This window comes from Blennius ocellaris, assembly GCF_963422515.1.
Source record: "Blennius ocellaris genome assembly, chromosome: 12".
In the NCBI taxonomy this organism is placed as follows: domain Eukaryota; kingdom Metazoa; phylum Chordata; class Actinopteri; order Blenniiformes; family Blenniidae; genus Blennius; species Blennius ocellaris.
Window position 1 is genome coordinate 18,095,474 of NC_137661.1, and position 16,911 is coordinate 18,112,384.

At 40.3% G+C, this 16,911-nt stretch overlaps 1 protein-coding gene across 1 annotated transcript; it reads right to left on the reverse strand.

Annotated features, from left to right (window-relative positions):
- Positions 1–727: 727 nt before the first annotated feature.
- On the reverse strand, positions 728–8,570 carry LOC308137348 (elongation factor 2b-like). Its single transcript, XM_080506000.1, has 13 exons — positions 8,436–8,570; positions 7,034–7,248; positions 5,591–5,772; positions 5,258–5,472; positions 4,858–5,036; positions 3,957–4,062; positions 3,463–3,715; positions 3,095–3,290; positions 2,639–3,005; positions 2,161–2,514; positions 1,891–2,073; positions 1,629–1,761; positions 728–1,395 (listed from the first exon to the last, which is right to left on the reverse strand). Exons 1-13 carry the CDS (start codon positions 8,436–8,438, stop codon positions 1,202–1,204), a joined length of 2,580 nt encoding a protein of 859 aa, XP_080362126.1. The 5' UTR covers positions 8,439–8,570; the 3' UTR covers positions 728–1,201.
- Between the last annotated feature and the right edge of the window lie 8,341 nt (positions 8,571–16,911).

The following is a 16,911-nucleotide window of genomic DNA, read 5'->3' on the forward strand; positions in this document are numbered from 1 at the left end:
CTATGCCAGCATGTTATTCTGCACATTCACATTATATCTTTTAATTCATCATGTTAAAAACTTAAAGCGAAACTGCAAAGCAGGACAATCCTTTTCACCATCCCCTTCAAACTTATCAAGACGGGAAAAAACACAAAAGCTGTACTACTGTTAGAACTGCGTCAATTTTATCCAATTACAAGCAAATGCAAAAAATGCACACAAAAGTATAAAATGATCTCAACCTTTCAACTAAAAACTACCTGCTACTACATGTAGCCACTTATGGTTTTGATAGTAACATATTGAGTTACATAAAGCATCCAAGACAAGTATTTGCAAATGGTTACTTCCACATCCGCTGCTTATTGATCAAGTCATTTAATGCTTGGTGCAGTTTTTAACCGAAAGATTCATTTTCCACTGTCTGCGTTGGCTCCTTGAAAGAGCTTTGCCCTGCGCTCACTCAATACTGGTTCCAGCGCCCTCACCCGGTCACAATGTGTACCTACATCGCTTGAGCTTTCGCATCAAATTCACTTAAATGTCAACAACTTTTGCCATTATTTGAAAAGAACAAATCCATATTGAAATGATGAAATTTCAATTTATGACCCATGTTCTTTGATATTAACAAATGTAAAAGGTAATGCTACTTTTACATGATTTGTTTCAAGTTTCTTATCCAAGCTTGCCTTCAAGTAAATAGAACAGGATTGGAGCTCATGGTTACAAGCATGTTCATGCGTTTCAATTTACATTTTTATTTTTAAAATTCCAGTACATTGAGTTTGAGTGGAGACTGTGTCAAGTGTTTTTTGCGAAACAAAAAGCTTTTTTTTCCATAAGCATGAGATGTATCTATAAAAAAAAATTCAAAGAACCATTGATGCCACAACTCACAAAATGGAGGTTTCACTCTGGTCGAGCCTGTAACTGTTTAATCTGTCTTTTAAATGTCTGGGAGAATGTGACAGACTGAGCAAGGCTGAAAACAAGAGTACAGACTAACAGTCAGACACGATCATCAACAAAACAGCAGAGACACTCAACTTTTTATGTACTTTTATTTATCGTTTACACTTTTTGTAGTCGTTTCTTCTTTATTGTCAATCCATTTGGCAAACATTTGTCACTGTATTCTGTACAGTCCGGTCCCGTGATGTAGGCTTAAATTTGATGAGCAAGAAGGAATGGGACAAGAGACGTCGGGTCCAGGCTTTTACAATTTGTCCAGATAGTTCTCCAAGAGTGGGATACCTTCTTTGAGACCCTTGCGTTTGCGTGTTTCTGTGACGACAATACCGGGCTTGGTAACGGCGTCCATCGGGTCTCCGGGGAGGATCTGCCAATGGTCGAACACGCACTGTGGGAAGGCCTGACCACCAGTGTTTGAACGAAGGTCGGCTGTGAAACCTGAGGATGGACAAAGCAAATCATACATTATAAATCTTGGTAGGACAAACACACAACCACAACTGGTCAAACAACCCATATAGTTGAAAATGCTAAATATGTCCATTTATAATATATTTACAAAGTAACTATGAATTGTATAGAAATGTAGATTAATCCCTCAATTTTTTTTTTTACAAATTTGTCAAAACTGCCTGAGTTTAAGATTAAGGCATGAATGCCTAAGGACTTACCGAAGGACTCATTGACGGGCAGGTAGGCCTTGACGACATACATAGGTGTTCCAAGAACCCTGCTCTCTTCAGACACATGACCACGTCTCTTGTTCAGCACACCATAGATCCCACCAACGGCGACTTCAGGACACTGGAGTGGAGAGGAGGAAAAAAATCAGTCAAATTTACATTTGAACACTAAAAATACTTTAGCACTAGTGGATAAGCAATAGTATTGATCTGTGTAGAAATTCAATTCAGCAAGTTAACGAGTTCTCACCTGGATCTCCACCAGGTAGACTGGCTCCATAAGTCTGGGCGCTGCTGTGAGCTCACAAGCATACAAAGCTCTGCGGGCTGTAGGGATGATCTGGCCACCACCACGATGAATAGCATCTGTATGCAGGGTCACATCATGGATGTCGAAGCGAACGGCACGCATGTTTTCTTCACAGAGGACACCCTGAAAGACAAGACATGTGAGAACTATTTATAAGTGTTCAATTTCACTACAAAAGTTTGGAAATTGTTGTTTCTTGCATAAGTTTACCTCCTTCACAGCCCACTGGAAACCAGCCACAACGCTGTCCTTGATCTCATTAAGGTACTGCACTCCCTTGGTAACATCCACCAACAGGTTAGGACCAGTTCCATCGGGTCCGAAGCACCAGATCTTCCTGGCCTCACCGACGTCCCACTCGAAATGATCGGCAAGGTAACGAGCACGGGTCTTGAGCTCCTGACGAGCGGAGATTTCACCCTTTTCGATGTCCTCGGCCAAGCCATCTTGGAAGGGACGAGCCTTCATGAACAGCCTGTTGTGTTTATTTGGCGACTTTGACAGACACATCACGTCAGATTCTTCACTGACTGTCTCTCTGTAGGACACCACAGGGTCGGATTTCTACAATAAAAAAGGGAACATTTAATATTGATCGTCTCTGGAAAATGAAAACGAAAAAGAAAAAAAACACAGAGAACCCAAGTGAGACAGCTGATTATATCTGTAGGAAATTTCAATAAATCACCTTGAGTGGAATGCAAGCGTGATCCTCTTCCAAATCCTTGAGACAGATCTCCAGATGCAGCTCTCCAGCTCCAGCAACAATGTGTTCTCCAGACTCTTCAATGATGCACTGCACCATAGGATCAGACTTTGACAGACGCTTCAATCCTTCCACCAGCTTGGGCAGGTCGGCAGGATTTTTGGCCTCCACTGCCACTCTTACAACAGGGCTGACACTGAACTTCATCACTCTCATGTTGTGAGAATGCTCGAAGGTGGTGATGGTTCCGGTCTTCACAAGGTACTGGTCAACTCCAACCAGACCCACAATGTTACCACAAGGCACATCCTCAATGGGCTCAGTGTAGCGGCCCATCATCAAAATGGTCCTGGACGGGAGGGAGAGATAATCAGACATTCTGAATGTGTACAAGAGTCACATCTTATAACCAATAACTCAACACATGAAAAAACTAACCTCTGGATCGGCTTCAGGTACAGATCCTCCTTCTTTCCAGGAGCATAGTTTGGTCCCATGATGCGCACCTTGAGGCCAGTGGACACACATCCAGAGAACACACGGCCAAATGCATAGAAGCGACCCTTGTCACTGGTGGGCACCATTTTGGAGATGTACATCATCAGGGGCGCCTTCGGGTCACAGTTCTTGATACCTGATTGACAAATGGATTAAGAGCCCCAAATTTAACTACAGAACAAAGCCATCAATCACTTTCTACATTCCTTAAACCTTAAAATGGGCAGTTGTTGTTATATGAGTCGCATGCCGAAAGTCCGCAAAACATAGATGATGGGGAAAGGAGAAAAAAAAAAAAAAACACTCACCAAGAGCAGCGTCATCATCTGGGGGTCCCTCATAGAGGAGCTCACAGCGATACTTCTGGGCAGTGACGGGGGAAGGCAGGTGAATGGTGATCATCTGCAGAAGAGCTTCTCCAGCAGGCAGCCAGCGACGCATGACAGCCTTCAGGAGAGGCTTACCCTCCTTATCTTTGTCCTCAGTGTCCAGCTTGATGTCCATCTTCTGGATGAGTTTTTCAGTTTCTTCCTTCCTGAAGTTCATGATTGCGTCGAAAACCTACAGATGTTTTTTTTTTTTTTTAGCTGGTTCCAACTTGATAAATGTCAACATGTCTCAAAGACCATCTCTGCCTGCTCAGGTTTGAGTTTGTCATCACTGATTAGTCAGGTCAAAGTGAAGAATAATTTCAATCATCACTTGCAGGCAGTATCCTCGTTTACTTAACTCAAATTTTACCAACAATATTTCAACCAATCATAAACTTTAGTGCCTTAAATATCTAAACATGTGCCGTTACCTTGAAGATGGGATCCAAGACAAGGGCGCAGAAGGTGCGGGGATACTTGGTGCCATCAGGCCCCACCGCAGTCTTGACAAACTTTCCAGATGCATTGTCAAAGTACCTAAGATAATGAATGCAAAGATGGTTGAATCATTCCATTCTGAGGGCACATTCATTACACTGGATGTCAGTAAACCCACCCAAAATTTGATATATATAAGAGGGCCAAAATTGCAGCCAATCTGGGACCCAAGTTTGAGCTACAAAAGTAAAATTACCCATGTCCCTGATGGCACAGGATAGTCTTTCAGCAAAGACATCCATTGAAAACTATTTTGATATCACGGTGCCCTTGACATGCATGACATCAGCTTCATTGGCATCAATAGTTGCTCCAGACGCTATGTGTGTGTACATATGCATTTTTGTGTATACAGCAAAGGGGCATGGACTGATGGAGCCTCTTTTCTCATTGGAATGTTATATGTATATGTTGGTAACGTACAGTGGCCTAAGACTGGTAATAATACTGTAAAATAGTTGGAGCATTATAACAAAATAAGACAATAAATAGTACAAACATTCATAAAATAGTGGACAGCTAATCTTGACCATATAAATGCAATATTCAAAGACAAAGTCCCGTGAAGCCAATTTTCACAACCTTGATTCATTTTAAGTAATGACAAATTGTTTAGATATTCCATCAAGTTAAGAGGCATACAAACTGGTGTCCCAATCTTTTCAGAAGTGGGGAATACTTGCTGAAATAATCCAGAAACAGACTTCAAATTCATCAAGCTGCACAATTACTAAATGTGAATTTAACAACTTTGTTTAATACTGTAGCAATTTCCACTTGAGACAGACCCATATTCTGCTTCGCGAGGTCAATGTTTACATTTAAGAAACACACCTGTCACCCCACAGCTTCTTCATCATGTCCTCAACCTTCTTGCAGCGTTCAGCTGATGTCATCTGGGCATTTCCCTTGGCGGCAAACTTGGCAGCATACATTTCAGCAAACTGCTTCAAGGTGAAAGCCCAGCCATGGAGCCCAGAACCAAAGCCAACGGTACCAATGATTGGATCAATCTGTAAGATAGACACGGCAACATTAGAATTTACATCTTGAGTTGCATTTCGGTAAACAAATTTAATCAGGTGCAAAACAATCAAGTGTGTCAATCAAATTATTTTATTTTTTTTACTGATATTCATTCCCAAGATAAACTTTGTTCTGCAATGCCATACAACGTATTTTCTTCCCAAATCACCTACGTAGATGCAACATTCACTCGTCTCTTAAGACTTACCATGATTTGACCCATGGGACCTTTTTCTTCGTCCTCTCCGTAAGTGCAGATGATAACGTTGACGTTCTCCACAATACGCTGGAAAGTCTGGTACAGGTCTTCAGGTTCAAGCTGCAACTCCAGGAGAGCACGGTCCATCTTGTTCATCATCAGGACAGGCTTGATACGCTCACCAATAGCCTGGCGAAGCACGGTCTCAGTTTGCACGCAAACGCCTATAAGAGAAAAACAACATTTCAACCCACAGGATAGCAGTATTGGGAATTCCCAGTATGGTCCAATAGAGTGATTATTGAGACAAATTATAATGAGCTTTGTCCATGTTCCCCTTACCAGACACACAATCCACGACAACAAGGGCTCCATCAGTGACACGAAGGGCAGCAGTTACTTCAGAGGAGAAGTCCACGTGCCCAGGAGAGTCGATCAGGTTGATCAAGAAGCCAGAACCGTCCCTGCTTTGCTTGATGAAGGCCAAATCTTGCTCACCCAGCTCGTAGTACATGGAAATGGCTCTGCACATTCAGAGAAATGTATGAATTCCAAAGTGATGCAATACAATGCCAGAACTTTCAGAAGAGTTGACATGACAGAAACAGTATGCCTTAGACACAACCATAGACTAAAGATATTTAATAATACACTTAAAATATGCATATATACAAGTATAGTCCAACATGGAGTTGTCATTTCAACAGTAGACATGCCAAACATACAAGACTATCAAACACTGGGCAAGTAGTATTCAGATGGAAAAATGTCCCAAATCGGACAAATATACATTGCTGTTCCATTCCAGCAGCAGCTTTTATAGCTTTGTATTGGATGACAAGCAATGCTGAAATTCATTGATGCACTAATAAACTTGAATCGGAGGCCCCATTTGGACTACAATGAATTGAAAACCAGTCTTTGTGTCAAGGTGGCACTATTTTCAAAACAATTGCCACGTACGTGGAAAGGCAGAAAACAATACGGTCAGCACATAACAAGCATGTACTTTATGCAACCAACCACATGTGCATAGAAGAATGCCAAGCCAACATTCAAGGGCCCTTGCAATGTTTTAAATATATTCCACTTTCAGCAACCCAAAATGCTTTTGTCATGACAACGAGCCAAAACGTTTTAACTTGAAACTGTATAAATGAGAGCTAAGCTCCAGAGAAAAACCAATAAAGCATTTAGGTATAACACAGCAACAGGCAGGACGATTTTTATCAAGGACCTGGACCGGAAGTTTGATGTGTGACAGTAACTGAAAACTTTACTAAAGTTTAACAATTCTGAATATCTATAATATACACTACAAGATTAATAAACTCATCGGAAAACTGCTCCATTCCAGATGCTTCAAATCTGGTATCTATAAACATAAGTACATGGCACCCAATTACCATTGCAACTTAGAAGGATGAAATGCCACACGATTCAACATGTAAACATTTTGTACACATGAGAAAAAAGGTCAAGCCAAAATACTCCACAGTTGAACCTTTTCCATACTGGACATAGCATGAACATCTATGATTAAGATAACATTTCAACCTCTCACCAGTGAATGTATAATCAATTTTGATTAATAAAATCTAAAATGCCACCCCTTAACTTAAACCTAACACAATCCTCATTTCCCTTTTTAATTTAGTCAGATTAAAGTCACTAACTTGATAATGAAAAAAAAAAGAAGAAAAAAAAGCGCTAATGCATGAACTTGCTAACAAACATTTAGCAGTGAAAGAGAAACAGTTTTATTTAATGGGGAATGAAGCTTACGTTGACTTGATGGTGATACAACGCTCCTGCTCATCTTTGCGTGTATCCGTAAACCGAGTCTCTCCAGCACGCGCGGAGGCGATGATACCGGCCTTCGACACCAGGGAGTCCGTCAGGGTTGACTTTCCGTGATCGACGTGCGCAATCACAGACATGTTACGGATGTTTGCCTTCTTGTCCATGATGGCACGGATCTGGTCAACGGTGAAGTTCACCTAAACAAGAAAAGGCAGAGTACGATTTAAACACGGTGGGTCTCATGACAGCCTAGCTCCTCACTGGATCACGGGACAGAATGCCGACTTTCTGAAAACCCCGATCGCTTCTCTAATCGGCGACCAGTGTGACACCACGCGCAATGCACACAAGAGTCCGTAATATCAAGCGAAAAAGACTATTTTCTTTTTTATTTCGTCTTCTCATACCGATTGGTGCCCATAAGCGCTGCTTACGTAAGATAAAATGCTCCGCATAGTCACCCTGGGCGGCGGTGACCGCCATTATCAAATATGACGTTATTGTTGTCTACGCAGGGCCCGTGAAAAAATGCAGCGCTTTTCGCCGGTCGCCAATAAAATATCAACGCCACAGCCGCCCTCCCCTCTATCCGGAGGCACAACACGACCGACAAACTGTCGGTAGGTCGACGTTTCTAAGCTTTAGCAACCATGATGTGTCGCTAGGAATAGGCCACGTGTGCACTTTCAGAACCTGCTAAATGCTAACCTTAGCACGGCCTCGAAGCCGGTAAAATATTCCATTATTTAACGAGGAACAACTTCTAAAAACCACACCGAGCTCCGTACCATGGCACGTACACGAAGAACAAATCCCAAAAACATCAACGAAGACGATTATTTATTTTCATTTATCGCGTATACCACTTTATTCACTTCATTTTGCGGAGCGCCCAAGTCGAGCCTAGTTAACAATGGGTGAAAGTAGGGTTGTACCCAGGACAGATCAGTGTCCCGATACATATTTACAACGAACTACGAGCGATTTAATGAGGTTACAGGCCGGGATGGCCGCTGTCAACGCAGGCTCAAGCCGCACCGGCACTCAACGCCAAGCCATAAAGTCAGCACGAAGTTACGACATATAACGTGCGTATATACATAAGACACAGTTACTTCTTTGAAAAGCCTAACAACTGTTTTCCAACATGTTTTAGTGAACACACAAGTTGTAGCAGGTCCCAACCACTCCTTTTGGGTTGGGGCTAAATTTAGAAAAGAAAAATGTCGCCGGTGCGAATCGAACACCGACTGCATACACGGACACGGGATTTAGACTGACCGAAGAAACAATAACGTAGTATTTACATCACTAATATCAAGGTAAAGGAAACGTCTATTAATCAACGCACCGATCGTTAGTAACAGAATAATCTGCGACTCACCATTTTTGCGGATGGTTTTGGATTCTCTTGGTGGAGAAAGAGATATTTTACACTGCCCACCTCACGAGGGCATAGGCAGGGAAGAGGGCGCTGACTACCGAAGATGAAACTTTATACGTGTACGTCCGGTTTGACGTCACGACGTGGTGACGTTGCGACTCGACGTGTTTGGGTCGTACCGACCTGCTCGTGGCTTTCTGTGGCGCAATATACCAAAATGTTTCACTCAGAATCAGTTAATTGTTCTCTCATGCTGTCTTGACTCGTATTTATTTCCACATAATCCACACAAGAGACCAATGCCTTCAACAACAATACCTAATTTTAAAGCTAAAGTGTTGTGAGCGAGATTGTTTTGGACCTTCCAAAAACGTCACTTCCTGTTTTGCATCACACGTAATGTGCCGACATGTTGCTCCGTTTCAATTTAGACTATTTGGATTTATCTAATATTACTACCAAAACTACTCATATTCACGATCTGTTAATTGCAGCTTGTTCAACACACGCACCAGTTTGACCTTTCCTCACCAAAGCCGATTCATGCCGTTTGAGTTCGTATTGTAGCTTAGCATTAGCATTAGCGTGGGTGACGCTCACTCCCATTCTGTCTTTAAATTATTTTTCTTGCTCCGCGTATTTAGTTTTGTCCTACTCATCGGCCTCATCCACTGGTTATTGTTTAAGTGTTTCACAGTTTTTGAGCATAGGAGAGCGACCCACTCAGCGACACACCCGCTGGGGAAAAGATTGTGGTTATCGGTGGCTCCGAAGTCCCAAACGTGAAGTTGGAGATACCGGGGAGGGCATACACATTATAATTCTGATAACTTTAGATTGTCTATGAGGGAGGGGACCACGGATAAGTGAACACCAGGGAGCAGATGAGGACATTATGGAAACTGGTGGCGAAGAGTTAACGCAAATAAAGTAAAGATAATATGATCACCACAACAGCAGATTACATCAAATTCGAGCCCACAAAAGTTATTTTCTCTGGCCCCTTTCTCTGCCATAGACCATATCCAAGCTACATGTTTATGTCGTTATTGTGGGTTATGAATAGCTGTATTTACAAGTATATAATAGTTAAACTGAAAGTGAAACTGTGTGCCATGATTCTGGTTTGTGTATTGTGTCACTCAAAGTCATCTTGATTTGTCTTTCCATTTTGTTTTCATTATGTATATTACTCTTGTTCCCAGAGGCTTTCCCATGTTGTTGTTGTTGATAATGCTCGGTTTAGTGTTTATATTTCTTTCTTGATATGGTTCTGTTATCAATGTTTGTGTTCCATGCTAATGTTTTATGGTTGTAAAGCATAATGTTCATGTTTGCATTCGTGTTCATGTCATCCTTCATTTGTCTCACAGGCCTTTCTGTATGGAGTTTGCATGCTTTCTGCATGCATGGGAGGTTAACTGGTGATCCTAAATTGCCCCTACAGGTGTGAATGTGCGTGTCCTGTGATGCACTGGCTACCTGCCCAACGAGTACTTGGAAAGAAATGGGTGGAAAAGAAAACTACTTCTTATTTTGTCAAGACACACACTTTGTTTTAATTATAAACCTCGGAGTAACATACACTAATGCCTTTTTTATTTCATATGGTTCCCAACAACTTTTAATTATAATATATCCCTATATTAAAGTTTGAGTTTTATCCTTCAGCAATTAGTGAACCAGGCAAGTATGAGAAAGCCTGATGCTGCTTTGTGTCCCTGTGCTACCTGTTCATGTTCACTTACTTTATGAAGGACCTCCTTTAAGTTGGTTGTGGTACCAGTGCAGCTGTGCAAACAGACATGAACTGAGAACTACTCATGTGATTGGCAGTTGAAAGGGAGAGCATGTGAGCGAGATATGAGCTGGCCAGGTATGAGCAGGCATCAGTTTCTGGTTGATAAAGTAAATCAAACTTAATCTTTCCTGTGTTAAAAAAAATGCTTAAATCTGTATGTCATATAAAGAAAAAAACTATTGTATAAATACTATGATTATCACATATCATGCAATACTAATTCACATGGAGTTTGTCATCATTGAAGTTTTACATTTGAAATGTAATTAGACACTGAGGTACAGAACATCTGAGAGGAAACTGAAGAATGTAAATGTAAAGAAAAACATTTTATCCAGATGATATTTCATGAATTTGCAAACCAAGGCCAATAAAAATGAGGTCAAGCTGTACTTGCAGCTGTGGGAGAGAAATCAAGTTTTTTTATACATATTGTTTGTTGTTCATGCTCCCTAACAGACTGCCACAGTCATAAAGTACTTACATATGGCAAAGATAACTGAAATATATGTGTGAATGTGTGTGTAGTTGTCTGTCTGTTTGCACTGTGGTGGACTGGTGACCTCTATTAGGTGAATTCTGACTTCACCTTGAGGTGGCTGGAACTGGCTCCAGTGACACGCGGCCCTGAGCTGGATAAAACAATATTAAAGATGGATGCATTGAACTTGGCTATCAATATTGCGTTGGAGTACTCAGAGGCCAATAACGTTGTTTTTAATCTTTTTTTTTTGGTCAAATTTGTTGAGGTGTCCATTTAATTTCATTTTCAATTTACATATATCACTAATAAAATTACTCAATTTACCAAAATCTGAGTCACCAGATTCACTTGACAAAATAATTTTTATGTCTTTGCTGCTGCTCAATCAGGGTCGCCAAGAATTTCCTCTGGGGTATCCTCACCTCCTAAGTCACCCATACAATTTGTTTGAATAACGTTGAAGTTAAGAATTAATATATGGTGTAAAAATCCTTTAGTAACTAATTTGAATTCAATGTATATTTGTTTCTATTATTACAACATCTAAATAAAGAACAATTTAAATCATGTCCATCACAAACATGATTCAATTACATATTAGTAACTGAGAAAATTATTACTATTGATAATAGACTTGTCAAGTTGAGTTTCCTCTCATAATCTTAGACTGAAATGCCGGATGTGGCATTTTGTTTTACCCAACAATATTAATCACATTGTATATATCTTAATTATTGGAAGGAATGTAGAAAGAACGGACTGGGTGTAATGATGAAAACCTTTTAATGTAAGGATTGTAGCTGTTCACTGGCTGGATCAGCTTCAATGGCACAAAACAAAACAAAACAAAACAGGGTTTAAACATTTAAATTTGGGAACCAAACATCACATTGACTGTCATATGACCCATGAAACTGAAATGAATGAGTAGATTGAGTATTCAGTATATTTCCAGCAGATGGCACTCATGCGCCATATTTGAGCACGCACGTCCTCGAACGCAGTCACAACTGTATCGTGAACCTTTCACACTATGTTTCTGTCTATATATTACATTTGATGTGTTATTGGAGTAGTCAGCCATGTGGCAGTGTAGAGTTTTGCTCACCTCTGATTTAATTCCAGGTTTGGCTGCATTACAGAGTTTACAGGGTCTCTCTCTCTCTCTCTGGATCTGTTTTTGCCCTTTGATGGCGTTTTTGACAAGATGTGAGTACCATACCCACTGAGCCACTGGTCCACTTTGAATCGAAATTAGCTCCAATTTCATGCAACTCAAAATAAAATTTAAAAAATGGTACATGAGGTAGATTGCTATTTGAAGAGTTTATTTGCTCACAGATCTTGGTTTATTTGCCAGAAAAGCAAGAGTGGTGTAACCGGGCAGCTCACCAGTCTGCATTGCATGGCTATCACATAGAGATCTGCATAGAGATCTTCTCACCCTGGACACGGACTATTCACCCCTCTCTCCTCAGGCAGGAGGCTGCGGTCTATCAAGACCCAGAGATCCCGCCACTTGAACAGTTTTTTCCCCACCGCCGTCAGACTCATGAACAATACAGAGACTTAATGACTCAGTACAGACTGTAACCTGCTCTATTGCACTAAGATCCACTGCACCACTTATCACTGTATCACTTTTTATCACTCCATCACCTTATGCACCGTAAGTAAACCCATCCTGTTGTTCCTGTTGTTCTATGTCCATTGTTGTCGTGTACCATATTTTACCTCTTATTTTTAGCTTATTTATTTTTATATTCCTTTATATTTTAAAGCCTTATAGCTTAAAGTTTTTAGCTTTTTTTTAATCTAAACCAAGTGTATATGTTTATATGTTTAATGTTGCACATCTCACCAAGAAAAATTCCTAGTTTGTGAACCTGTTTACAAGCAATGGCAATAAAAACTATTCTGATTCTGATTCTGAATTACTCATGCACATATTCATATAAATTGACTATTCGAATTACCCGATTAACACCAGAAGTGGAATCTAATGCATTCAAAGAAAACCAACACAATGTGTTTGTGTATGCAGTTTGCATGTCAAAAGATCCAGGCCAGATGCAGACCAGGGTCTTGGGAGAGGAGAATGTTAACTGCACCACTGTGCCAGATACTGATACTGCAGAGCATCCAAAATGCATGCATGATGAAAAGTACAAACTAAAAGTCAACCTGTACTGAATCGTGGTAGTTCTGAACCTTTAGTATCAGCAACACCATTGTCTCTTTCTTCACACTTATGATACAAGTCACTATGCTTTAATTTTACTCCACTGTTATTCTTCAACTGCTTCTCTCATTATTGGAAGAAAAAAAAACCCTCCCTAAAAGCCCTTAATGTGGCAGTGAACACAATAGAGTATGACATGTTATTGTAGTTACAACTGCATAACGAACATAGACTCTCTTACAAGACAAAGTGTTTGGAGGATGAGTTAAAAAAGAAAATCCAGTTTGCATTTCTATAAGAAGTAAACAATGAGTACACAATTTTCTCCAGAGGAACACAATGAATAAAAAATAGTGTTCACTCATTCCAGTATGAGTGCTGAGTCTCCAGCAGGCTGCATATAAGAATCACATTGAAATGTCATCTCCAGCCTCACATTGTGGTGAACTGCTTTTCTGGTGCCTCAAAATGATATTACATGATACAGTTCATGTCACATGTTTTCTTTTTCTTCTCTTTTCTTTCTTTTTTTTTCTTTTTTTTTTTTTTTTTACCAATTTACATTTAAATGTTTGTCTTTCCTTTCTTTCTTTTCTTTACATTTGTATGTTCATTCATTCAAAGAACCAGATTTGAAAACAATTAAACTTATTATGGACCAGATCCAATGGCATGTACAGGCCGAACATAAGCTGAACCAATCACAGAGCCTGAATAACCTCCATGGACACAAAGGATGTGGTGCAAATTGTGGTAATTTATTGCACCTGAGCTGATTGTCCAGCTTTTTGCTGCAGCTCTCAGTGTGCTGTCATATCTGAAAATACTAACGCAGAGTGACTGGCAGGATAGAATGGCAGGCAGCTCAGCTTGAGTAATTGACTATGGATTGAAATGACACCAAACGTATAGAGTGGCATGATTCCTCCCAAGACAGCCATATCTTGCCTGAGTCTTCGTCTTGTTCAATGTTGAATCTCAAAGCTGTCTGGATTAAAACCTGTGCATATTCTGTTTCTACTTTATGTAACAGAGTGGGACAGATGTGTGACATGCCGTATCCAAAAATTTGCCTTGGTATGATCCTCAAAAATGCATATGGGAGAGAGAGAGAGAGAGAGAGAGAGAGAGAGAGAGAGAGAGAGAGAGAGAGAGAGAGAGAGAGAGAGAGAGAGAGAGAGAGAGAGAGAGAGAGAGAGAAAGAAAGAAAATGTTGTTTCAAGATGAAGTTGAAGCTCAAATTGACATTCCAGCTGGAAGTAAGGCAAGTCTGCAGAAACTTAAATATTGTGTATAACAGCCATCACACCAAATTTGTGCAAAGTATGCAGGCAGATAAATGTAACATCTTTGGTAATCTTGATTTTCAAAAGAAGTTGCAATCAAACACACAATTCGCATTACTGCACTGGCCGTACAACAAACTACAAGTGATCTCAGCATAAACTGAGTTTTAAACAACCTAAGAAATCAATATTTTGCAGCCTTGCCATGGAGCAGCTTAAAAAGATAAAATGTGTAAAGATATTGGATTAATTTATTTCTTTTGATAATCCCAACTCCAAATAAATTAAGTCTATGTGTAAAAAGCAGATAAAAGCATTGTAGGATTATTTGCAATGGACAACAACTTCGACATTCTATATTCTTCTTCGCAATACTACAATTCAACACTAGTTTTCTGTTGGTGAGCGGTTCAAGTCAATAATAAAGGGGTATGAGATTTGCAAATTGTTGCCTCCTGTCTTATACCACTTCAACACAATTGTCCAAAACATTTTAGAGACAAGGTTGCATCTCAATAGAGAAAAACTTCATCTGTCATAGGAGCAGTAGTCTGTCAGATTGTGGACTAGGATCAATCGACTGCATATTGCTTGAGGGCCCTGCCGCCACTTTGACAATGGACAGTGGGATACTAGCAGCTCAGCACTCACTGAACCCACTGCTTTAGACCTGGTGGTCTAAAACAAGGACAGAGAGTACATTACCGACAGTAGATATTCTATGTACTATTGTAAGATAATCTGTCTCTTCATCTTTGGGAATAACAATGAGTTATTCGATGTCGCATCAGACTGTAAATTTGTTTTAATCTGTACACGTATCACAAGCCCACTGTGCACCTTTCAGCAGTCAACACTGAGAGTGTAGACATATATAGGCATTGCAGGTGCCTATATGTGTTTCATACAATAAGATAACACATGTAATGAGTTTACTCGGCTCTTATGCAGCGCTCTCGGAGAAGATTCAGTATATAGCAACACAGTTTATTGCAAGGTCAGACAGGCAACATCTAATACAGCAGTGATAAATGGCATAAGTTATGGTATCATGGTGACAATGCAGAAGATGTGGATTATCACATAGTGCAGGAGGGGATAGTGAAGTTGAGATGAAAACAAAGTGACAAACAGAGCTGCTTAAAACAAGACCAAATGGATTTACCTCCCCAACAGGTAAATATTCATACAACAAAAATATGCTATAAGTAGCAGAATGACAATTAATGTCACATTTAGTGACCATGACAAGGGTTCGTCAGACATATTTCCCAAAACTGCAAAGTTTTTTACATGGAACATTTTTAGCTGTTGTATCCCGACAAACTGTACTTTTGCTGCAAATGATTCACATTTTCTTTTCTTTATATTGTGTTGGTTTCAAAGGAACCATTTAATACAAAGAAACAAAGAAAAAAGAAAGAAAGAAACAGACAGACAAACAGACAGACAAGAAAATAAAGTTTTCATAAGAATAAAGCCATGGTGTCAGATTAGCGTTGTCCGCACTGCAGTATTGAGCAAGGTTGATAATAAATGTCCTCCCACATACTGAACACATCACACATTGCAATTTAGAATGAACAAAGATGCAGCAGCGGCTGTCTTTCATTTATATTCATGCAACTTAACTACTTGTCGAAGTCAGTGAATTCACATCAGTGCTTGCAAAAGTAATCAAACAGACCTTTCTTGTAAGATAAAATACATTTTGGTGTCTTTTGCCAAGGCCAGCACAAATATGCTTAAGATGCTTGAGCTGCTTCAATAAAGAACCAGCATTGTCCTTTCTATTTGGAGCTGAAAAAATGATTTCCTTAACCACAAGGGAAAACTGATAAGTCAAATGCAAACATGGACTGTTTTGAAACATCCATCCATCCATCCACCCATCCACCCATCCATCCATCCATCTTATTTCCCGCCTCGTCCGTTTGGGGTCGCAGTGGCAGCATATAGAGCAAGGAATAACAGAAATCTCTCTGCTTTGCAACTTCCTCCAGCTCTTTAACCATCTTTCCTTTGGACATGACCAAATTATCTTGACCCCCCCCCCCCCCCCCCCACATTTCAAAAAGGAAAGAAATCTCATTTTATATCCAATTATCACTGATTACAAAAGAAATGAATGATCACCAAGTTACATCATCAACTTCGAAGCAAACCATGTATGGGTTGGTGGAGGCTGTGGCTCAGTTGGTAGAGTTGTTGTCTCTCAGTGAGCAGGTTCCAGGTTGGATTCCCCCATCTCTCCCTGTCCATGTGTTAATGTGGCCTTGAGCAAGACACTGAACCCCAAATTGTGCTCAGTCGATGGACCAATAAGTGACTTACATGGCAGGAACCTCCACTGGTGCGTGTGTGAATAGGTAAATGTGATGAATAGTATAAAGCTCTTTGGAGCTGTTCAAGCAGAGGAAACGTGCTGCATAAGTGAAACCTATTTACCATCTCACCATAGATAACTGTATCAGTGATTTTCCAATGTGATTATGTTCCAATTCTGTCTATTCTATGCAAGTAACCAAGTAAAAACTGCAGCATCCCTGCAACTCTACCACAATTCAGCCGTTGTCTCTCATCGGTACAACATATTGTACTGTGTAAACATTCTCTATCAACCCAGCTGGGGGAGTCTTATCACAGATCTCCATCCTGTCCACTTTGCCTATAATCTCCTCTTCACCCCTCTTTTCATACCTTCCTGTGCTTTGTGTACTCAA